This window comes from Symphodus melops, assembly GCF_947650265.1.
Source record: "Symphodus melops genome assembly, chromosome: 8".
In the NCBI taxonomy this organism is placed as follows: domain Eukaryota; kingdom Metazoa; phylum Chordata; class Actinopteri; order Labriformes; family Labridae; genus Symphodus; species Symphodus melops.
In genome coordinates, this window is record NC_136698.1 from 24931188 (window position 1) to 24955583 (window position 24396).

At 38.8% G+C, this 24396-nt stretch overlaps 2 protein-coding genes and 1 long non-coding RNA gene across 6 annotated transcripts in view; 2 read left to right on the top strand and 1 right to left on the bottom strand.

The window, feature by feature from the left end:
• The window catches only part of LOC306828231 (basic immunoglobulin-like variable motif-containing protein), a 367160-nt gene that overhangs the window by 214983 nt on the left and 127781 nt on the right, over window positions 1-24396 (bottom strand). The gene's annotated exons all lie outside the window — the stretch shown is intronic.
• LOC306828314 lies at window positions 75-1981 on the top strand. The gene is made up of 2 exons (XR_013779722.1): window positions 75-1495; window positions 1581-1981. It is a non-coding gene; the product is annotated as an uncharacterized lncRNA (long non-coding RNA).
• Window positions 22215-24396, top strand: part of tp63 (tumor protein p63) — a 34003-nt gene continuing 31821 nt past the window's right edge. For all 3 annotated transcript variants that reach the window (XM_079350532.1, XM_079350533.1, XM_079350536.1), the window contains exon 1: window positions 22215-22422. In XM_079350532.1, coding sequence (XP_079206658.1) covers window positions 22370-22422 — 53 coding nt within the window. In that variant the 5' untranslated portion in view covers window positions 22215-22369. The remainder of the gene's footprint in view (window positions 22423-24396) is intronic.

Consider the following 24396-nt stretch of genomic DNA (forward strand, 5'->3'; position numbering starts at 1 on the left):
AAAAACATCTGAGTGTGTGATTATTTTAATGTCACATAACGCTAAAATGTTTGTGAAAACACACCGTGAAACACTACTGATGTCCTACGTGTATTTTTTACGTCATGACTTGCCACCTAAATCGTCAGATATGCATGCACTGGATGAACGGGGCTTTATTTGACCTTTTTCTAGCTTCATCTCAACGAGTTCTTCTCACAATCAGCTGCAGTTGTAATATGTACTGATGTGCACAACCCTGTTTGACCTTATTATCCCTTTTTATAATAATCCCTTTTCCTGATGTAAGACCTTTAAAAACAGATGTTTACAAAGTGCGCTGACACAAAGCAAAGGCAGGAACTCAAGAATAAAACCTAGTCAGCATCAATAGTGAATGCTCTGAACAGAGACGAGTCTACAAAAGTTGAACAAAAGGCCATAACAAGATGTCAAAGATAGCGATCTAAAAGAATACATGCCTATGGAAGAGGGGAAAAAAACAGTAGTGAAAAGGTCAAAGTGAAGTGGAGGAAAAGATAACATCAAATCACACCAATAAAAAAAAGAAATAAAGGTAAAAACAGATGTATACAAAAATGAACTAGTTAAATAAAAGCAATAAAGGACGCTTAAGGAGCCCAGACAGCGAAAGCAAGGTGAGGCTGATGTGACCACCGAGTCAGAATCTGTTCAGAGCGAGCACATCCTGGACCGGTGTGTCCACTCATCAGATGGACGTCCAAGGCATGTCTGTGAGTTTATTAAAGTTTTTCATTTTGTGTCTTTATTTAGAGATTTGGATAAAGTAGGAAATGAAGGAGAGGGAGAATGGGGGTCCACAGCTGGATTCAAACCCGGGCCTCCCTCTTTTATTTCTAATATATCTAAGTATAAAAGTAACACCTCTATTTTTAAATGATTAATAACTGTAATGTTATTATTGTTAGTGCAACTTTTGACTGCTACATTAACCAATGTTAAATGCAGTTAGAAGGGGGAAAAAACCAACACATAGAACATTTGGATTTGAACACTTACTGGTGGACAGTCTCCGTTTTCTTTGGTACCACTTTTAAAGGGAAACTAAATCCTGCACAGAAATGGTGAATCCCACCAGAGATAATACTGAATTTGAAAAAAAGGAACATTATAGGTTTGTACCGTTTGTACACTGAACATTGGTAAGATTGGTGTTGTTTGTTTGATTGGGGCACAACATGCTAATAGAAAATAATATTCTTCATTGAGTGAGCCTATTTAGAACTGAAGGCCTCCGAGAGGTTGCAACAAGCAGAAATGTAATAATCACAATGGACTGATTAAAAGAAACAATGCCCCAGAAAAAACAAAGAATATTAGAATATATATTGAGGAACTACACATCTTCTCCTCAGTGACAGATACAAGTAACTGCAGTCGAACTAAGCCACTGTTTTCAGTCACTTCTCAGGTGTTTCTGTTCAGGAAACCAGGTCAAGTGTCCCAGCAGTACTTGCAGCTGTTATTGCACAAGGTAACGTATATGTTTAAGTTCAGCACCTTTAGTATCATGTGTCATAACCTTAGGGTCTGAAGGGGTTAACATGTTTCCTCCTCAGAATGAGGACGTGGCTGTAATCCTGGATCAAGCTCTGCCTGAAGCCAAGCGCCTTGTCCATATATTAGCTCTGCAGGTCGTAAAAGATGTTCAGTAAACAGGATGAACTGCCAGATAAATGAGCGCTCATCAAGTAATCAATCAGGAGGAGCTTTAGTTTACACTTTCGGGATTATTCTTTGCAAAATATCCAACTGTGTGTTTTTTGTTATTTTAGTTTCTGTGGTTTACATGTGTAGGCTGCCTGTCATCATTTTCCCAAAACACAACAATGAAGGCTTTATGAAGACTGTCATGTTGCAAAGCATTGAAATAATAATGCAGGACTTCTTCCCGTGTAATGTTTGTGATTTTGCTGTGTTTTTGGCATGAGTGATAAAGTTTTGACATATTTGAAATTCACTCTCAACTGTTATTTTGTTTTCTTTGGACGTTTTCCATAACAGTTAATAGCATAATAACCGACATGTTAATGTGATATGACGTGCTCTTAATGCATGACATATAGTTTTAAACAACGGGTAGTTTGCGTGCAGGAGAGTAAAAGCAGTGTGGGTGTGTTGTTGTGTACAATTCAGCTCTGTCCTCAGATGCTCTTTTTGCAGCGTTACAGATCATTATGTTCAGCCCTGGAGGTGCTTCATCTGAAACGGAGCTCTAATTTGCTCTGAACATTGCACGTACAGTCTGTACTGCTTCACTTCAGAGACAGCACTGACACGGGCACCTAATGTTAGAGTGGTTATTACGCACACTTATCAGAAATAATTGAGGGATTTGAGAATCTTTGTGCAGAACATTGTTGGATTTATGAGTCCACAATGGTCTTCCATTTTACAGCAGCATAAAGTCAGTTTGAAGAGCAAAGTTGCATACATTGATATTAACATTGTGCACCAACACTTGCAGCCCTCGTCCATTTAAAGATGAGCCACAAACAGAGGCCTGCTTTTTTGAAATGTTGTCACCTAAAGTGCAACCAAGAATTACCTCACGCATATTTACAAATGGTGTCGGTTTAATTTCTTCTCCAGTTACATCGAGTTTATCAGTTTGACAAACAGACGTCAACATACTATCATCCTTGTGGTTTGTCTCTTTGTTTTACTTCTATTCATGGGAAGTGCAATGACTTCTACGAAAGTGTATCAAAAGAAACTAAACAATGTTCAACAGAGTATGGAAAGAGGAAGTTGTGAAGGTGAGCTTCATAGTGTAAGTGTCCGATGCCACGAGAGCTGCTTGTGAGGCGTTTTGTTCCTTTATACCTACAAGAACAAAATAGCAGATAAAAACATCTAAACGCTTAGACTGAGCTGTAACAGAACACATTTTATTCTGTAGTGAAAAAAGAGAGGGAAAGCACTAAAGAATGGGTTTATTGTAAGGCCCAAAGTAGACTCACTATTGCCACATTAATTCATGATGATTATGGCATGTCATATTTAACTTCTAAATCATCTCCTCACAGCTCAGTACAGTCAGTGTGTATCACAGCTTTGTCAGGGAGAAGCACATGGACTCTGAAGAGAAATGACTTTCAAAGCTAATGATTGCATTCCTTTCTCTAAAGGTAAGTGAGCGCCTCCGGCTAGATAATATGGCTTCACTTCACTCCAATTATTTTCCACCAGAAGAACATCAAACTGATCAACTGGCAGTTTGCGGCAATGGGCTGACACCACTCTGCACATCAGACAGGAAACCAGCCGGAGTAAAAGGATTATAATCCTGCGACAGCAACAAAAAAAGTTCCTCAATGAGTTTTCTTCACTTTATTTGTAATCAGAGTTAAATGTTTTCGCACTGATCCTTAAGAAAACTTCCAGAGCAATCCTCAGTTTTAACTTTTTTTATAGTATGTTTTAAAAACGATAGAACATGTCATGTTTTTCTTATCGAAAGAACACAGATTATAACGAAAGACGTGTTCTCCAGCTGCCAAAGCGTTGATTTGTTCTAAAACAAAGATCTTATTTTAAACAACCCTAGCTCTCTGCCAGTTGGGTGACTAGTATAAACCATGTGTTTATTGCCTTAGAGTTTGGTGTCCGTACGTCCCGATTTGACCAGTTTGTTGTTGTTTTTTTTACTCTGTCCTGAGTCCTCATACATGTCGGGTAATTGATGGTTTTAAAACACCACTCTTGCAACACTGATTTGTCAGTAAGTCAACCAGCGTTGTTTACAAAGCTGTTTTTGTTTTAAATACTAAGAATCATCACTAATGCAAGACACCTTCAATCCTGACTTGTCTGTAGATGTGTCACTCAATATGGGTTGAGGCTGTTGCTTAGCTAGCCTACTTTAGGCTTTCATACTCGTTTATAACGGGTAGGGTAGCTGTCATGCTGATAAGGAAGTCACGATTGTCCAAAGAGCTTGGAGAAACCGCTTCCTTTAAAGAGGAACAGGAAATAAATGTGCTGCGTTTGTAACGCACCGTATGCATACATTTTCAGTTTCCCACAGTGAAAATGCTGACACAAAAAGCCAAATTAAACTGTGCAAACAAACGGTGGGTACAACCTGGAAGTAACACTTTCGACTTAACCAACTTGAATTGAACTTGAGCCGCTCAGGAGGGAAGCCTCACATACCACGTGTGACCAGTATAGGTCACCAATCTGTGTCCCAATGTGAAGGTTTGAAAATATGGCCACCCTATCTTAGGGCCCTTTTTATTCAGTTAAAACATTCGACCATAGCGTTTGTAGATAGATATCAACTAAGTAAAAGTCATATTTGTCCAAAAATAAAAAAAATGTGTTCTGCAAGAGTTCCTGTCAGGATCCCAGAAGTGGTTCCACAAATCCTGCATTTTTCTTTTGAAGATTTTAAAGCAAATCTAATCAAGAGCAATTCAACATGATTAAAACCGCCTATTCTGCCAAAACCAGGATCAAGGTCACAATTGGACAGACTGAATAATGGAGATAATTATATATAGTATAACTGTAGTATAGCTGTGACTACTCATATCTCTAGTCTTTTTGTGTATGTTTAATGAACTGGTTAAATAAAAAGTAAGAAGCCCTGATTGAGTGTTAAGTCTTGTTTAAAAAACACAAGATGAGCTATAAACGTGTTTATATGTTAAAAACAGCGTAGAACAAGTTTCGGTTTGAGGTCAAGGTCAAAGAAACTCATATCGGAAGTCCCACTCGACCGGTCCAAGTGCTTATGTTGCTTGATTGTGATGTGAGATGATTTTGCCCCACAGTGGAATGGGATTGGGAAAGTGAGAGGCTTAAAAACTGCCCATCAGCGCCTGTGACCCCGCACGGCCCCGGCTAACAACCAGAGCTGCCTGGGATGCTCGGGGCGAGTAACATAAGACAAATTCTACGAGACACTCTTGCAATCCTGGTGTGGCACGCAGTCTTCTCGTCTCACTGAAATACCTTCAAAGCCCTCATAGATATGCCAGCTCAGATACCAGCTTCTTTTCACAGGTCATGCAACCTCCAGTCGCCATTTTCATTTCTTTGACATGTGTGTTGCTTGTTTGTTTGGTAAACATGTTACACCTGTCAGAGGAATGCTGGTTGCTAACGGGCCAAGTCCAACAGCATTTATTCTATTCTGCGGACGCTTTCCCATTCTTCTCGCCTCTCTGCTTTTCCATCTGTTGCCCTTGCAGCAGTGAATACAGTAAGTGTGAGGCAGTGAACGTGTGAGGAAAAGCGTGCAAGTTTGTGTGTGCCGTGTGTGGATGTGTTAGCACGCACAAACACAGGCTACTGAGTTGTTGTCTGGATTGCTGTCTTGTAATGGAGATAGAGACACTGTTTTATTTATCCCTCCCCCAGCTGTCACTGTTGTGTCTGGAGCGAGTTCGCTGAACTCTGGGCGATGGGACACTTGGAGAACTGTCAAATCCACTAACCTTCCAACGATGCAGAATGTTACGGTCCAGAACACACCCTGATTTCTTAGAATGAAAACAACATGGACATTTAAGAAATGTGTCACCTTTATCTGACTTCTCACCTTCATATTTAGTATGTGTAGAGTAAAAGAAAAACAGCGACAACAACAGTTTTTATGTATAAGAAACATTCTCATGAGAATCAGAATTGGGTTTATTATCAATACGTTAACACACTTGATGTTTTGGTGCGAAAAAGTAAATTGACTGACGATCTAAGAGTCAATACAATAGTACATTTACTGTCAATAAATCTCAATAGAATAGGATATATTCAAAAGCAATATGAGATTAAAAAAAAATACTTTTGCAAACGGTGCAATGGAGAAGTTGAACAGTTGTTCAGGACTGTGCATGATTATGGTTCAGTGTAAATATCTTCAAGTAGAAAATTACATGTAGTCCAGGGTGCTTTCATGTAATGCATAATATATTCAGATTATTATGTGTGTTGAAGATTATCTTGGGGGTGTCTTTGCCTTTACTATACAGTAACAGCTGAACAAAATCAGAAAAGGCCACTCACAAGGCCAGAGGCATACGTCCCAAAAATCTTCAAGTAATCCAAGAGTAGAGAGTACAGTTCGGACACTGGCTCGACATATTCAACAGAGAGGCTTTTAGACATTTTGCTAAGACACAAATTAGGTTGTGTTAAATGATAATATTAGGCTTTAAAGCTGCTGCAGGGAAGTATGTGAGGGCTTGTTTGCAAATTGCTTGTGTTACACCCAAGAGGATGGCTGCTTGTTAAAGACGGCTGGTGTTAATAATTGATTTAAAAGGAGGCTAACAGTAGCTGACAGAGAAAGTGTCAGGTAATGTTATTGCCTAAATGACTCATTAACATATACACAGAAAGTTCATTAAAATAAAATAAATATTCCTTAGTTTTAAGGCTCTGTCTGTTACGATTACTTAAATCAAGCTAACCACAGAGCGCAGTCTGATTAGAAAGTGTGAAAGTTTGCTGCCAGTCCAAACACGCTGCTTGTGTAACTAATGAGAATCACCACACTGGCATGCATTCAACATGAGACAGATCTGTTCACTGCCTCGATGGTGATTACTCTGGCTGCCATATTCCCCATGTCAGACTGTAAATGAGAGTGAATCTGTGTTTTCATGTCACTCAACCAGCTCCTTGTTTTCAGATGCTGCCATGAGACGCTGGGCAGACGGTCAGCGGTCGAGAGACTAAGCACTGATGACAAGCTGCTGGAAATGCTGCAGCCATGAGAGTCTGCACACACACATGCACACGTTTACTGAGAGCACATTCGTATTGAAATCCTCTTACACATACACATCATAGCTGTCTGCAATGTGAAGCCCATGATGATATTTCATTGCAACGGAGGAAAACACCTGATTGATTTATGTGTGAATTAGAATTTACAAAGTAAGACAATAACTCACATCAAACGTGAGTTCCATTTAGGTTTAAGGTTTTACTGTGAGCAGTCGACCTCAGTGCTGAAATATAGTCCTTCGAGCGGGAATACATGCTGCCATAGTACATTATATATACATTTATCATATACATGTATATATATTTATTTTATATATTTATTTATATATTTAATATAAAATAGATTTATTTATATTGAAAATACACTTTGATATAAGCAATAGAATCATACTGCAACATCAATGCAATCCAAAAACCCAAATGAAAAAAAGAGTGACTGTCAAGAAGAGGTGTATTCACAATTGTACACAAAAAAACACATTTATTAATTTTGCTTATTTTTTTATTTTATTTTGAGCTGAAAAATATGTTTGCTGTTGCGTTGCCATGCTTTAGAAATATACCTGAGTACAAAATTGAGCTACTACTTAAACACTCAATCATAATCTTTAACTCTTAAAAAGAAGTGATGTACAGCATATACAGTATATGTAATTCCACTTAATCTGCTCCACAGGTGTAAATACAGGTGAAAATAGTATAAAACGTGACCTGTAAGAATACGAGTTCACATGAGCTTCTCTAATACAACAGCAAAGAAGCACTTCATGCTAACGCATAATCAATTGTAACCCAAAGAAAGCCCATTCTCTGATTGATCTTCATTTTTGAACAGTTTGAATCTATGCAGCATTTCTGCATGAAATGCAGCCTTGGCCATGAAAAATAGTCTGACAAGCAGCCAGATGAGCCCATATCTTTGTCGCCCCTCCATCATTCATTCTCCCTAACATCTGTTCATGATGAAATCTTCATAATGTCATCAGTACATTCCTCTGCAGTGAGACACCCAGAGAACAGCTAGTTATGTAGTCTCACAGCAATATTTAATCCAACTTTTGAATTTGTCATGAGCTGTATAATTATGTCCTGTCACCAAGGAGACAAAGCTGTGGATGTATGGTCGGAGTGACACAACAAACAAGATAACTTCCCATTAGCTCCAAAAAGTTACACCAGCACAGATTTATCCACGATTCTTAACTTTTGACACTTCAGGCCATTGTCTTGCATTTTTTAACATTGAGATCCTCACAGTTAATATCGTAAGAGTAGAGTGTACCATAATATTGCTACTTGGCCTTTTTTTTTTTAAATCTGTAAGGCACATTTTGTTCAGTCAGTCTATATATTAAAAAAAATGTCACAAATAACAAACCATGCCAAACAATGGTCCTAGGCACAAAAACATACCACACATGAGCCACAAGTCAAAATAGTGTTATTATCCTTTAAGAATGTTAATCACACTGGTCTCAGCAGTGGCCATTTCTGCCTCAAGGGCCTGTTTCCTCAGCGAGTGGAGCAGTTTATGAGTGAGGTTAAGATGTCACTGTGAGCTCTGGTTAAAGACGACGCTCCTCTAACTGTCCCCCAGCCCGACCTCCGGCACAAGAGGGAGGAATGTGATGGCTTGACGCTAAGTGAGCACCCCTGCTTTCCCTTTGCTCTGACCCCCTTCCAACCAGCAATGTGGCCCCTGGGGCTTCTTGTGTCAGCCACTGTGTCCCCAGCAACCTCCCAACAGTTTGAAAATATGTCCTTGATATGGCTGGCATGTCGTACGCACATGTCCCTGTGGTGGGAGATAAATTTGAGAGCAAGGAGATGTCAGGCTGGCGACAGCTGTGGGCTACAGTTTCACCAGATGTCGGCCGTTGCTAACCTTCACTGGACGTGAGCTGGCTTCCACCTTGGATGTACTTTACATGCACAGTAAATATTTTCTCAACATGAAACTCGTACAAGGCGCAAACCAGAATCTGTTTGTCACGGCTCGTATGGCCGCAGCCTTCAGGGGTCTGATTTATAAGATCGGGAGGCACGTACCGATGAGAAGCAGCCTGTGTTTGACTTGAAGAGAAGCACAGCTGGAGCTGTGACAGACAGGGAATGAGAAATCAGGCTACTGTACGTCTCCATGCTCACACTGCTGATTGGATGATCCAAGTTATGGAGTTCCTACTGTAGACTTAATATATCCTCATAGTATCACCCATTGGTTTGTAGAGTACCATTTTCAAGATTCAGTCTGGGGGTTTTGACCATTGTCAGATGTGACCCAGCTTTGAGATGACAAAAGCTAATTAAACATCGACCTGTCACAAACGTTGCCACAGCTCTTAAGTTTGGACAATAAAAAAAGAACTTACTGTATAACAAACAAAACCAAAGTTTACAATCCTCTCAGCATTGTCGGCGCGTGTAACAGAGCCTCACAGCTATGGTCAGAAACAGAAGTGGTGGCATTGTTAAAAACATGTTTAAGAATCTGCTTATTAAAGTTACATCAGTGCAAAAAACATGAGAAATACAATCTATTTTCATTCCAGCTGTAACCACACTTTTGAACATATTGCCCCAGCTGAAGACATCACAGTTGTTTCTTGTGAGTTTCTTCTAGTCCATGAAGCAGAGTTATTTTAAGATTGTCATTATAATGCTGCATCACACCCGAGTAACTGCAGTTTTGATAAGAAACGATGCAGACAATACGACAGTTAGGAAACTGTTTGTTACAGTAATAAACTTAGTCAGAAGTGGGCTCATTACTCTAGGTTTTTTATACAGCTGGTCTTCTTATTGAAACCATTGCAGTTGCCCTCCGGTGGCCATAAGAAAGAGTGCAGCTTGGATTCACTTTGGGTCAGGGAGGGAGGCCACAAACATTTCTTACAAGGCGTCTGTGGATCCTCTTCAAAAGGGTTTTATTTTGAGCACAGATTTTTTTTTTATCTGTCTTTTGTTTCAGAACCTGCTGGTGTTACTATGACACCTTCTTGTTGGTTAGATAGCGCTGATGGGGTGAAGTCCATGTGTGAGGACAGTTCACATTCCAGCATTGATGCCATGAGACACGCAGTGTTTCCTGCTGTGTTGCAGTGCACACAATCGTGACTGGGGCACGGAGTGCTGATTGGCCACAGACGTTCCCTGGTCACTTCAACATGATTAGAACTGAGCCTGAAAAGAAGTCGGTTACATTTCTGTGCTTCCTGGCATCGCTGAAATCTATTCAAGCCTTTCAAAAATTGTTTTGATAAGTGGGATAGTGTGGTGTTTTGAATGGTGTTGCATGGTGAAAGATAAGCCTCTTTTCTTTGCGAGATGACTCCCGGTGACTAATACTGACAGAGGGAGAAGAGGTGTGATGACGCCTCTGTGTGTGTATGTGGGTGTGTGTGTCTGTCCATGTGTGTATTTGCGTGTGTGGCATTCAATAGCAATGCCTTCGCAGAATCACCTTACAGTAAATTTGGCCCTTGAACTATTTGTCCGAGTTCACCCCACAGTTGATCTCTCTGCCATCCTGCGCTTCTGTGCAGACCACCTGAGGGCGTGTTCATGCAGCTTGCTTGTATCTGTGTGTGTGTGTGCGTTTGTGTTTGCATGTGTGTGTTGCAACCAAGTACTTGGCTGTGTCAGGATGGGGTGGGGCTGAAAAGGAGCAATTTTGCATCTGTGGGTTACTTGGAAAAGCTGAGTGATGACATATTCATCACATTTTCCACTCTTCCATGTTTTTTTTTTTCTGAAGAAAACCAGAAGAATAAGAGATGCTTAAAGTCCAACAATAGATATCATGCTTCATTGATTGAACATACATTAATTTAAATTCACTGTCATATTGATATGTTTGCTTTAGAAGTGAGATTTGTAATAAGGTGGGTTTTTCTTTGACTAAGCAAGAGTGGCGTTTACCCTGAGCTCTATGGGGGTCAGAGCTTAGCATGCATACGAGTGTCTGTCGGGATTATTTCAAATGGTTAGTGTTACTTTTGTAGACGTAAAGAGCTGTACTGTAAGAGCTGAGAGTGAGGAGAGTGCAGGAGCCCAATGGGATCCTCGGGCCCCTGAGGCTCAACAAACCTGTCCTGCAACCTTTCCAGCCCGCCTTCTGGAGTCTTAAGAACGGATTTGTTTTTCAGCCCTGTTATTTTCCTGCTTGGTTAATACAGACTTCTTCTATTACAAAACAAAAACAAACACCGAAGGCAACATGTGTATCACACAGACACAACAACAAATCTCTGTTCCTCGTGAAACTGAAAAGCTTTGAATGATGAATCTTTTTTTTTTTTGTTACTTTGTGATTAATTATAAGATAACATTGGAGTTTCAGATTTTCCCAGGAATTTTAACAGTGACTTGACACTATCTAACTTCTCTAGTTTATTTCCTTTGGCCTGGTTTCCTGGTGTAGAGTAGAGGTGTGTACTGTGTTTTTCTTCTTATCTTTATCATGTGTCTTTTTATTTGCAGAGGCAATCAGCAAATAAGACTGCCATTGTTTCCACAAGTGGCTTCTGCTGGATGTCTGTTAGGAATAAAATGCAAATAATCCAAATTTATAATTCATGTGTTTTGGGGCAGTTTCACTTTTAAAGTGGCAATCCCCTGCTCCACCGCCTTGTTTACATAATGAATCATTAATAAAATTAAAACATGCGGGTTCCTGTTGCACAGAAACAGACCAGATAAATGTAAGATATGTTGAGTAAGGCTGCTTCATAGTTAGGTCATATATTTTTTGAAAATTTGTTCACCTGTTTGCCAAGAGTTTAGTAAAAACATTCATATTAGTTTAAATGACGCAGTCCTTCATCAACCATTAAAACAAAACTTTCAATTGTACACACATTAGGCCTTCCTGTCATTTTCTGGTAGAATTCATTAAACATGTTAACCTAAGGGGTGACCGTATATTTTCAAACCTCCACATAGAGGTTGACACTTATTCTTCTTTGACACTTTATTCTTTGTTGATTGGTTAATTGTTAGTATAGTTGCACTGTCGTTATCTGCTGCTCTGTGTGCCCTTGAATTGCCCCCCGGGGACAAATAAAGTTTTTTGAATTGAATGGAATTGAATAGAGATACTTTCATTTGATCTCAAACCCAAATGTCGAGCTCATGGCACAACTCGAATCTTCATCAGTACATCTTTCAACACCATGGGACATGCCTCAACAGATGAAATGTTTCCAAAGACAATGTAATTATATAACAGCATGTAAAGACAAAACACAAGGATTGAGTGAATATATTCATGTATCCATTACCTGATCAGTGACCTGCACTGGTCACACAAGGGGGTCGTTAAAGGTGCCCTCCTGAGCAGCTTCCATAAAGATGGTTGTCACCGTTCTTGAAACAAAAATTAAATTTGAGAGAGTATTGATTACTTGTGGTTTGTGGTTAGGGCTTGTAAGCTGAAGGGGTTAATGAAGGTGTCTGAACCCTGTGCCAGTGCTGAGCCAGGTGTCACTCAGACCGGCTGCCAAGTGACTCATACTCCCCTTTAGTTATGTTACGTAAAGGTGATGTGGGGAAGAAGATGACACCGACGCTTATGAACTTAACAGATGCAGATCAGCAGTGTAATCATGCTTGAACCTTAATGAATGCTAAACAGTTCTCTATATTTGACAGAAGATAAGTCATCCAATATATTTCAAAAAGTTATTTTATCGAAATTTTATTGCATTATTCTTTAATATAGGATAAAACATTAAAGTACAGATTGTGAAAGTATGGGAGCACCCACAGTGTCCTCACTGGACTGACGTGTCATTTAAATAACTGAACTCAGGATTTCCCTGAATCGATTTTGAATTGAGAATTATTTCAATGCATGGATGAATCGCTATTTTTAACCAGCCCTACATAGTAAGGCATGAACAAACACAGCGTATACACCATATTGGTAAGGGGGCATCAATTCGTCCACCATTAGCCTTTGCGACTTTTAGATAGAAGGCGAAGTACCAGAGGGACAAACAGACCTTAAATAGTTGTGTGAAGCTAGCTTAAACAACAAACACAAAAAAAGGACCCATGGGATCATCGGCCCTGTAATATCCTGAATTAATTCAACTTTTTCAATTATTATTACCGGTAATCTCATATCCCTTTCCTTCAGGGAACGCTAGACATCCTGACAAACCAAAGACACTCAGGAAGATTTACAGTGTTTGAAAACAACCCCCAATCCTTGGTCTATAAGTCCAAAATGAAAGCAGCCCTGATACATTACACAACAATATTGTGCTGTTGCTCACGAAATACACAATTAAAATAAAAGGAGACAGGTTCGCATCTTTCGCCTGAAAACGTCACACCCCCCGGCTGCTGTGAAGGCCTTTTGCAGCCCCTGGCATCATTTGGAAGTCGATACAGACATCATGTACAGCTATAGTAAGAGTAAGATGAGATGAGCAGCACTGGCCTTCAGTGTGTTGCCATGTTTGTTTCACACAAGCTCACAGCTGCATCGGTTGCTAAATAGATGCACAATCACACACCATTAACAGAGATTGACGTGTGACGTTATCCTGCAGGAACCTGGTCTACCTGACACAGCTAACATTCCCGTCCTGCTGCCTCGCTCTCTCCTGGATCAACTTTCACATGTGCTCATTGCAATGTCAATTCTCTAAGCCTTTCAATTAGAGATAGGGGTCACGCTTAAGATGACGTAAGCTTCGAAATGGGTCACCCAAAAAAAGTGACGAGTTCAAGGTCGTTGTGGACTGCTGAGGCTCATGGTTGGTTTTTTTGATGATGACTTTTGAGAAAAGAGTGAAATCAGCACCAAGAAGCCTCGAGCCTTCTTATTGTCAAATCAGAAATGTAATTTAGGCGTGTAACAATCCAGTCACAGATATCTGAAATGCAAGGCATCCTACCTGATGCTAAAGGTTTTATAGTAACATTTTTATGTATTTATGTCAATTAGTTTTAAAAGATTTTTCTATCTAAAAATCCAACATAGAACGTCTGTGAAACAAATTGCCGATATCAACAAATTCAATTGTATTTATAAGGAGAAACCATACAAAGTCAAGTCTTTGTCCTAGTTAATAAAACATGAACTGTTTTTGAATATACATTTCACTAGTTAATAAAAGATTTGAGTTAATGAATAATCTCATTTTAAATGTGATCTCAGAAATCTGATGTATAAATAATCGAAGTTTGACCAGTTTGAGCTTTTTATGATTTTATTGTTCAATTCTTATAGTAAAAGAACGACTGTAATTGTAATGATTGTAACAAAATGATTGATAACTAAACAAGACAATTTTAGTTGATGACACGATTACTTAGATGTTTTTAAAATGATTACAACCCTACAACACTGAGGTATTGATATGTCTGAGTTCAAGCAAAGTACTCGATAAATATTGACTTGTTCAATGAATTCTTTTATGAAGGGTGAGAATTAAAAGGGATATTTCCACTTTCCAAAGTGGAGTTAAAGCTGTGATGATGTTTTAATATAACTCAGTGTGTTTGTTTGTTTCCTTGTTTTGTTGTTTAACCAGGAGAACCTTATTGAGATTAAAATCTCCTTTACAAGAGTTTCCTGGCCAAGAGGGGCAGCAGCAGCACAACAAAACAAGTTACAGACATAAAACACACAGAGCGATAACAGACACTTGATCAACATGACATGAGTGACAGAGAAGAAAAGTGTTTTTTAAAGCATTTACAACCTGGTTGAAGTTGACTTATTTTAATTTGTTGAAAGACAATGAGTTAAATGTACAACTGATTGTGTTAAATGTTACATGGGGTTGCCATGCACCTTTAAATCAAGAGAAAGGATCAAAACCAAACAGCAACACTAAGAAAACAAAGTCATTGTTTGATGTTGGAGCTTGTCCTGTTTTATCTGACTCATGATAGGAATGAAATGTTGCAATAAGCTCCAATTTAAAAAGGCTGTTCTCCAGCTGTTGGGCCAGCAGCCTTTACTCCCTCATGAATCGAAGCTTATGAAATCTTATGAATTCTTTTTCTTCCATACAAAAGAGAAAATGTCCCAGTTTTGTGGTATTTGGGGACTTTTTTGTTCTGGCATCGCGATGCACAGCATGTCAGACATGTAATTGTTAGACGGCCTTGGTATGTTACAGATGGACTATATCCATCTACTCATCAGGGACTCTGAGAAATGCCTCTGAAATATCCACTTTCATTCAAGCATCCTAGAACATCGACAGGGTGTTTTATTTTTAAAGCGTATCCAGTGACAAAGGACACTTCAACCCCTCGCTTAGATTACATGTGGACGAGTGTAAGCTCATGGATGGGGGGTAATGTGTCTTTGAGCCGCCCCCAGGCATCATTATGCCCTACGCATACATGCTTTTTAATGGGTTGAGGGGCAGACCAATCACACTTGTCAACCTGTTGCTGGGTTACGAGCGGTGTGGTTGCTAAACACCGGTCCACAACTTTTACATCATGGACTATATTTCTGAAAGTTAGAATATGAAAGATTGTATTACCGTACAGAAGTGCTGAAGCAGGTCCCAGGAACACCTGCTCTTTCAGTGTAAAATATCAACACCCTGCTCCTGAGTCCGGACAGCTTCCTCCTCTAATCCCTGCCCTCAATTAAGAGGATGATCACCATAATAGTAATAAATCATTTGCCTAGAAACTATTGCCCATATTGACACAGCTGCCATTTTTCTCAGGTGTCACAGAGTGGGAGGCACAAATGCTATAATAAAGTAATACTGCTGGCTAACAGATTTATAAGCAGCTGAAAAAAGATAAAAATGTAAAAAGTCAGAAGAACATGATGGTAAGTACCAATAACGGGCTAACAGAATTAGCATCACAGTCGCAACAATTTCAACTTAAAAAATAATATGTTCTTTACTTTAGTTAAAAGGCAGCCACGTATGTTAGGTGATGATAATAGTTTCTTAGCATCTCTACAGTCTGTATTGCTCCAGTTTCACCACTGGATCAATCAGTTAGCTATAGGGCGAGAGGAATAGTTACGCATCTGTAGTTACATTAGTTGTAGTGCTCTGTTAATAAAGTTAAACAGAAATTAACAGATGAGCATGACAGACATCATAAGTTAACCAATCACATTGGAGGAAAAGATTAAAACAACACCAACTGGCTGCCAATGAAAATGGGAATGTCGGAGGAAACGACAGCTAAAAATGAAGCCTCGGGTCACTGGCAAACGTTTCAAAACTTACTTTCACTTTTATTTGGCTAGCATCCCATTAGCAGGAAGTAATTCCACGCAAACGGTTGTGTTAACCAGGAAGTGGTTGAAAGCTAACGCCAAAGTTTGATTTAAATAACTTAGGACATAGCATAGTAGTATAGAAACATTACTAACGGAAGGTATTACGTGGGTTTAAGCTTTATCTAATGGTAATGTTAGCTAAGAGTTAGTTGAATTTTTTCCCAACACGTTTTAATTTGCTTGTTCAATATTATCGGAGAGGCATTAAAATGTGGCTAAAAGAATTGTATCAATGTAACTGAATTGTTTTAAATGTAATATTATTACTAATATTATTAGGGTGGTTGCCTGAAAGGCAGATAAAAGTGTAAACTGAGTTATTGTCTGATGGTAGCTCATGAGTTATCAGATATACTGTATGTTTTAACCTGAAATGTAGCTTTATATCATTTAGAAAATCACTTTTCATTGTATCTGTAATAAATCAATCAATCAGGAACAGATTAAATCATTGTAAGATAAGTTTAATTGAAATTGTGATTGAAATTGTATCATGTTTTCTGTTCTTATTCCAGGTTAATTTAAGTGTTCTTGGTTAAGACTTTAGTGTTTTGTTGTATGAGGTTTATGCTGTATAATGTTAATGCAGGTTAATATACACATTTGGAAGGAGGGCAGTGGGTGTTGTTAGGCTTTGGTTTACATACAGCTGAGAATACTGTACAACAAAGACTGCATATTCAAGCATCCATCCCTTCACTTGAGCATAAAATGACCGCCTACTGAATGTCATGGATGAGAAAAACAGGAACTTTAATAGCAGTGCATCTTAATGTAAATTAAGTTAATTAATCTCTGGTGATCATGGATTACAAATAATTACATGTTACCTTTATTTTACTAATGATGAAGATTAAGCATTTACTTAGGCAAATCTGAACTACTTCAATACCACAAAGTCAATTATTAATGTAATTATGTGGTAATAAGCCTCCGTTCCACTTCTTTTCCCCAATGGGACTTTGAAATTACACTGTGCGACGCTAACACCGTGCCATGGGTGATGTTGACTGACATCAAAAGACAGCAAAGACAGGTTTAGTGTTGGATTACTGTGATTGATGGTTCGTGGTTCACTGGTTGTCTGCCTCTCAGATCTGGGACTGGTTGGTGGGAAGCTTTGATTGTGTTTACTAAAAGTGCTCCGCTCTTGTCGGTGATGGGATTTCTGTGCCCTTGGGAAGAAAAACAAAGTAATTCCAGTAGTAGTCGTTTGAGCCGGAGCAGTATGATTTCATGCTATGTATGGATTGGATTCCCTAGTGGCCGAATCTGTGCGCTGTACAGAAGCTTCTGTTTTCTCACTGCTCCTTTTACACCATCCTCCTTTTGTTAGTCCTCTGCATAGGCCTATAATCCCTTTGTGGAATCCTTTAATGTATGACTCATTAAAAAAATAGACTAGAATCTAAAGTACTGAAGCCCTAAGTGTACGTTGACACAAAGAGCACACCATGTTTTCAAAAGAAAGACTCCACAGCAGCAGAGTCAAATCAGGCAGGTATTTAAACAGGCAAGTTTAAAGAAAAAAATTCAATCCAACAATCAACAAATCCAGAGGTGCATACAACGGTCAAGAAACAGTAATCATACACAGTTTACTGTGGACGAGATAACATGACGGAAAACACAATGAACCTGCAACATAAGGGAGGAAACAAGGTGATTATACATATTCATTCAGGAGATAACGGGACACAGAGACATTAGTTCATAAAAAGCGGGAAACACAAGGAGCAGGATTAGGAGGACAGAGGCAAGGTAACAAAATAAAACAGGAAATGACTACAATGACGAATAACACGAACTTGAAAAAAACATAATAATGTGAATATTAATGGATGAAACCTCAGTGACGTCGGCCATCTTTTACGACAGGGGCTTCCAGAGGCTCATCAGCACCAGTCTCCACCTAAACACAGACTGAAAGCTGGAGCTGAGGCAGGTTTTCAGACTCTTGACAAACCATAACATCGTGCCCACCTGCCAGTAATGTCAGCTGTGTATTATCTGATATTAGCTGATATTATCTTTAAACCAAGCATTTTATTAATCTGTTCATTTTATACTTAGATTTATATGTTAAACTGTCAAACATCCCACATTAAAGTTTGAATTTCATTTAAACCTATTTAAATTTACCAAACTAAATACAATTCAGTTTTTTTTTGTTTAAAAAACATTTGAACCTTTTTCCAGTTTTTTTCTTGTTATTTGCTCATTTCAACAAATGACAATCCTTTCTCATAACGTCTATGAACAAAAAAAAAAAAAAAAAGAAGAGGTTCCCACTGAAGCGAGTTTTACAGGAGTGTTCCAATCCAATTTTGGCTCACTGCCTTTATGTTGCTGCAGGCTAAATTGATTTTCCCAACGTGACAAGGACCTAACATGAGGTGTAAAAGTCACTGTGACAAAAGACACACACAAAAAGTTGAATCACACCGTGGGAAAGCATCAATAATTGTCTGGGAGTTTGGATATTACCGTAAATAGTGAATCAGTCGATGGAAGTTCAGGTTTTACTGGTCACATCTGACAGCTCATGTTGGCGCTTTAACTTTAGCGCCTTTAGAGAAGAGCAGGGCTGAGCGTATGAGGCGCTAAATATTCCACACTGACTTCATGTTATTTTTTTTAATGTTTTGATTTATTTTGTTGTTTTCTTTAAGCATTAGATTTATATGTTTATCCGACCATTTAAGTCCACTTGACAGAATGTGAGTCAATAGTGTTTTTCTATAGGGATTTTATGAACAATGTCAAGTTGCTGGGCAGTTTAGTGCATAGGCTGTAAATTATCACCTCTCAGACACTGCACCGGACACTGGTAGTTTTGACTCATCTGGATTTCCCCTACATTAGTCACCAACTGGAATATACACACAGACGCACACAAGTATGTCCACCACATAACCCCTCACAGTGTGAGAGTGATTGGCTGCAGGCTGGTGTATGTGACTGACACTGATAATACATCTCTTCATGGTGCAGCAATCGTGGGAGCTGCTTCATCAGCTGCTTCGACAACTGCTCTCTGGCATCCCGTATGTAAACTCTTGGCATTAATAAGGCTGTGTGAATGGGGCCCCAAAGTGCCATCAGGAATCAGGACAATGAATACACAGTGATGAATTAAGGAGATATCAGGCCGTTCTTTCGCACAGGCTGGTTGCCATCTCTGGTTTTAAATGCAGATACAATTGCAGATTAAAGCGAGCTTATCGCTCTCAAATCGGAGCCTTGTGAGAATAATAACCACGTTAGACATAAGCGCACTCCTACTGATGACAGTGCCAGACATGTCACTGACGTAGCTGTCAACTCATAAACACACACATACATGTCAAATGAAGTAATAGGAGTTTGGTGACTGGTTCCCAACGCCTGTGTCTGATAGTAATTAATGATGTAAGGGTTTCAGATTTCTTTGTAAATATCAGATTTAATGACACCTTGAGGTCAGTTTGTCCTTGTTATATGGAGAGGTGGACACAGACAAAGCTGTAGTGCAAAAGGTTTATTGAAGGGAAATTGCTTTGCGAATAACGTAATAATCACGCTCAACTTTTACAAGTGACAAATGTGACTTAATGTGTTGGACTTTTATTTTCCAATTGGGATCTTGTTAAAGAGATCAAGCTGATAAGCAACAACTGCTGTGACCTTGGGGAGTAGTTACTTAGACGGTCTGACAGTCACTGTGCAGAGGTGTTTGTTAGCACCAGTTGACATCGTGTATAATACTCATGTAGTGAATCTATGCTTTTAAAGCTTTATGAATAAGAGAAAAACATTTTTTAATAATCAAATCACATCTTAAGATCCTTGTCCTGTTCACTCGTATTTTAACAGTTTCCATGTTAAACTACAATTTAAAATGTGCTACCCATGATGTTTTGCAACATGACTACTCGACTCAGTGGCAGCGTTGTTTGATAGTGAATATAAGTCCATTAAACTTTTAGAAAAATTAAGTGTAAGCATTTGTGCTGGTCACGTAATCATGCTAGAGCACTTTCTATTACAGGGACCTAAAAATAAATACTGGTAAAACATCATCATGTTAGCACATCATACTAATATTAGCATTTTCACATTCACATGGAGCTCAAAGCCCTGTGCCCACATCCCAAGAGTTTTAGGTTGTCATAAAGTGCACTGTTCACTTTGAGCTCGCTAAAAGACGGCTTGAAATTTGACGTGATTATTTTCTATGAATTTTAACCATAGACTGTATGAAACATGGGCGTGGTCTCATTGACATCACCCATTGATTTCTGAAGAGGTGTTATGAAGCCCATCAATGTCCGTCGCCATATTGGTAATGGTGCGTCATACTCACTATTGGTCAATGTAGTAACAGACAAAGAGGTCGAGCTAAAGCAGCCTCGTACACGCTCACCTGTCAATCAACTCATCCACACTCCTAATTCCAGCAAACATAACTCAGTCTTCATATAATCAAAACTCATGACATCCATATCCTCATGCAGTGCTATAAAGACAAGACCTGTTTGCACCAAACCATTTTTTAACCAGGCTGGACACATGTTTATTACTGCTGTCAACAAAAGCATTTTCACATGGGTGTTAATGGGACTTTGGGGGCTTCTCAAGCCAGCCTCAAGTGGACACTTGAGGAATTGAACTTATTTGCACATCTGCTCTTGTTTCATTTTTCAACAACCCCAGGGTCGCTGTCTTGAAAATAGTCCCTGTGCACTTATCGGATACAGCATCAAAACTAATTTCTTCTCTTTCTTCCTTTTCTTCTTAATGATCAAAGGAAACAAGGTTAAGTGTTTTTGCCTAAAACTAAGGGCACAAATGAAAATGTAATTTTCCTCCGTTTCATACAATGTTGACTAATTACAATCAGCATACTGGGCCAAAAGTTGAATCCTATTCAGTTAATAAGAATGGCTTGCCTGGTGGATACACCAAACAGCGCCTAGTAAAGACGACAAATAAAGACTATATACACTTCAGTACAGGCACAATAACGCATCTCTGAAACAATATGTGTAAAAGGATTGCTTTAACTTAAAGAAAATGCTGAATAACATATCAATAAAGTCTGTTTTTGATCAATTCAGGTCTGTTTTTGGCTGAGTCTGAAAATCTTTATTTGGTAGTATAATTTGATAGCAAATAACTGTACTCATACAGTACATCTTGAAAAGTAACAGCTGAGTGAACACATCGTCATGTCACCCTGTTGGCCCACAGTGTGCCTGTCTGCTGTATCACTACGGACTCTCTCATAGGTGCAACCGCAGGCAGTCAGCAGGGAGAGAGAGGCTGTATGTCTTTATTAAAAGTACAAGAGAGCAGCTTAGAGGTTTGTGTTCCCTGGATACACCACATCTATTTATTATCATTCCCCCGGCTGTGACCCTTCCTCTTATTTTAAACCTCTGATTCATTTGCGGTTCATCTCTGAAAACCAAGACCTATAGGTTTACAGTGTCATAGTACTTGGATGAGAGGAAGAGTCGGATATTGAATTGGAAATATGCGCTAAGATGTTAGCACGATATGTGTGCGTGCTGAAATAAGAGTTTATGTGAGCTACTGTAAAGGGTTTTAAATGGGCTATTTTGTCATGTGGCTCTTTATCTCTCTCTTCAAAGCTTAGAGAGGATATAGCAGGGTTATTAACAGCTAACGTTAACATCAGTGAGCGTACACAAACATTTTTATCTTTTTTCATCTTTTTCAAATCAAATATCCTGGTGATTTTTGTTGTTTCGTGAAGTGAATCTTTTGCTGTATCTGCACCAAATCAACCATCCCCGGCATTCACAGTTTATTTATGGTCGTGTTTAGCTTTCTATTTGATTGAGAAGTGTGACGCAGCAGATATGCCTTGAACCAGCAAACCCACAGGGGAATCTGGTTAAAAATATCAGAAATGCCTTGAACAAGGGTGAGCTTTTCAGCATGGTGGCCAGCTAGCTGTGTTTGTTGTGTGGGTGGTTGGGGAGGTCAAATGTAGTTGCTTGATATCTATATCCTAGCAACTGAGAGTGAGTGATATCTTGTACAGCTGTAGCTGGGGATTGGTCAGAGAGCTGGCACAAGCCCCGCCTATTTGTAGGCTAGCCTAAGAAAGAATACCTAAATTCAAAACATCTCTCAAACTTTCTCCACTCTGCACTGTACCCTCAGGCACTTTAATCCTGTAGCCTTTATTTATTTATATTTAGAACTATTTTTTATTTTCGTCATTAATTCTCATGCACAGGTGTTGATACATGTGTTTTTATGACCAGCTGATTATTTTGACGATCTCAGCAAAGTGAAGTTTGGCATGACAACATGAATTCACCTTACACAGCCGTGCAGTATTACCCAGAGTTTGCCTTCCATCGGTAAGTACATAAATGATGTAAAACGAAGGATTTACTATACAAGTTTGCCTTTATATATTAGTTTATCAGATGCCATGTCATTTTATAATTTTGTAATTGTAAGACATTGAATACTGAGACAGAATATTCAGCTTGACAAAGACATAGCAGAGATTTAACGTGGTATCATAGCTGTGTATTCAGCCATTCTGCTGAACTTATTAAACCTGCTGGGAATCTCCCTCCTCTGGGTTTGACCTGTGTGAACTCAGACTGAAAGTGTCTGGAGGTCCAAAGTGACCTGAGAGCAGTTGTGTCTGCCTGGATCCTCAGCTGCTGCTCTGTCTTCATGTATTTATAAATGACTCTTACTTATGGCAACAATGTATATAAAGGGCCATCAGGGCCGAGGTGGCAGACGGATTACGTGACACCTTAATGGCCTGGTTTTATTCTTGCAATTCTTCCTGTCCGGAACTATGGCAATAAAAAGTAGGGTATAATTTGAAAGATGCCTTTAAGACGCTTCAATCCAGGCTAATAAAACTGTATCACATTATTATATCTGTTTCATTCACATTCAGAAATACTGCATCTTATACACTATGTACTTGGACAAACACAGCATCTTAACCATTAACATAGGCAGGAGGATAACATTATAGCAGAGCATTATGTCAGTTCTTTGACATCTGAGATTATATGTGTCGTACAAGATAGTTAAGTTCATCTTCAACACAGATTATAACAACAGAAAATTCATCCAAACATTAAAGGATCCAATCAGGATGCTGCTGAAGCTAAAGACGCGATCTAAAGACGTAACTGACAAAAAAAAAAGTATGACGAAAGTATGAAATCTGATTTTAGTCAGATGGCATAAAAGAATATTCAGGTTTATGAAAAATGTATTCCAACATCCATCCATCTATCTATCTATCTATCTATCTATCTATCTATCTATCTATCTATCTATCTATCTATCTATCTATCTATCTATCTATCTATCTATCTATCTATCTATCTATCTATCTATCTATCTATCTATCTATCTATCTATCTATCTATCTATCTATCTATCTATCTATCTATCTATCTATCTGCACTTATTAGCCGGTATATTATTACTGCAGGTGTAATTTTTAATCACCTTTAGGTTTATTTATGATCAGATACATTTGAATCTGAGATTATAGTAATCCAATCCAATGTTTTAGAAATATCTGGATCACTGTTTTGACCAGATAATAAGATTTATAGCTTCCACCTTCCTCCATCTGGTTCAACAATCAAATCCTGACTGAATATCATGTTCATTATTTAATGCATCTTCTCACACCATGTCCTTTTCTCTTCGCCTTCAGAGCCAGAATGTTCCTTATTAATTTGTTCCACTAATGATGTTAAAGAGTTCTTGTATGAGTTTGAAAGTCAGTTTATTTTTTATCTTCAGCCCACATCCTGTTTGCTCTACAGTCAAACATGAAGTTCAGTCAATTGGACAAAAACACATCAATTTGTTGGACCTTGAAGATTACACCACAGGCTTAAAGATGATTTTGTGATGCTTTTAAATAAAACATGAAAGTGGTGACTCATTTATTTTTGAGCAAGGGCTTTTTTTTAGCATTCATTCTGTATGGTTTCTGGATTTCATTTAGTTTGAAGGCGTATTGGTATTGTTTTGGTTCACTAATTCTCCTCGTCTCTTGTCTTCTGTGCATTCCAAACCTCAGAGGAATGTGTGCCTTTCTTTTTGCCCCAAAGGATTTAACTTCAGACTGTTTCGCTGCTATAAAAGTTAGGGGATAAGAGGGGGACAAACTTTGGGGCTTTCTATTGTTTTGCAGTCATGTCCCTCTTCCAGCCCAGGCTGACAGATGAGGAGGAGAAGGTCTTAGGCCTTTGAACAAGTGATTAATAAGGACACAGGAGAAGGGCCCCGATCGGCTGGGCTGTTTGTTTTGATTGCATTTTCATCGGTCGGTGTGCCCA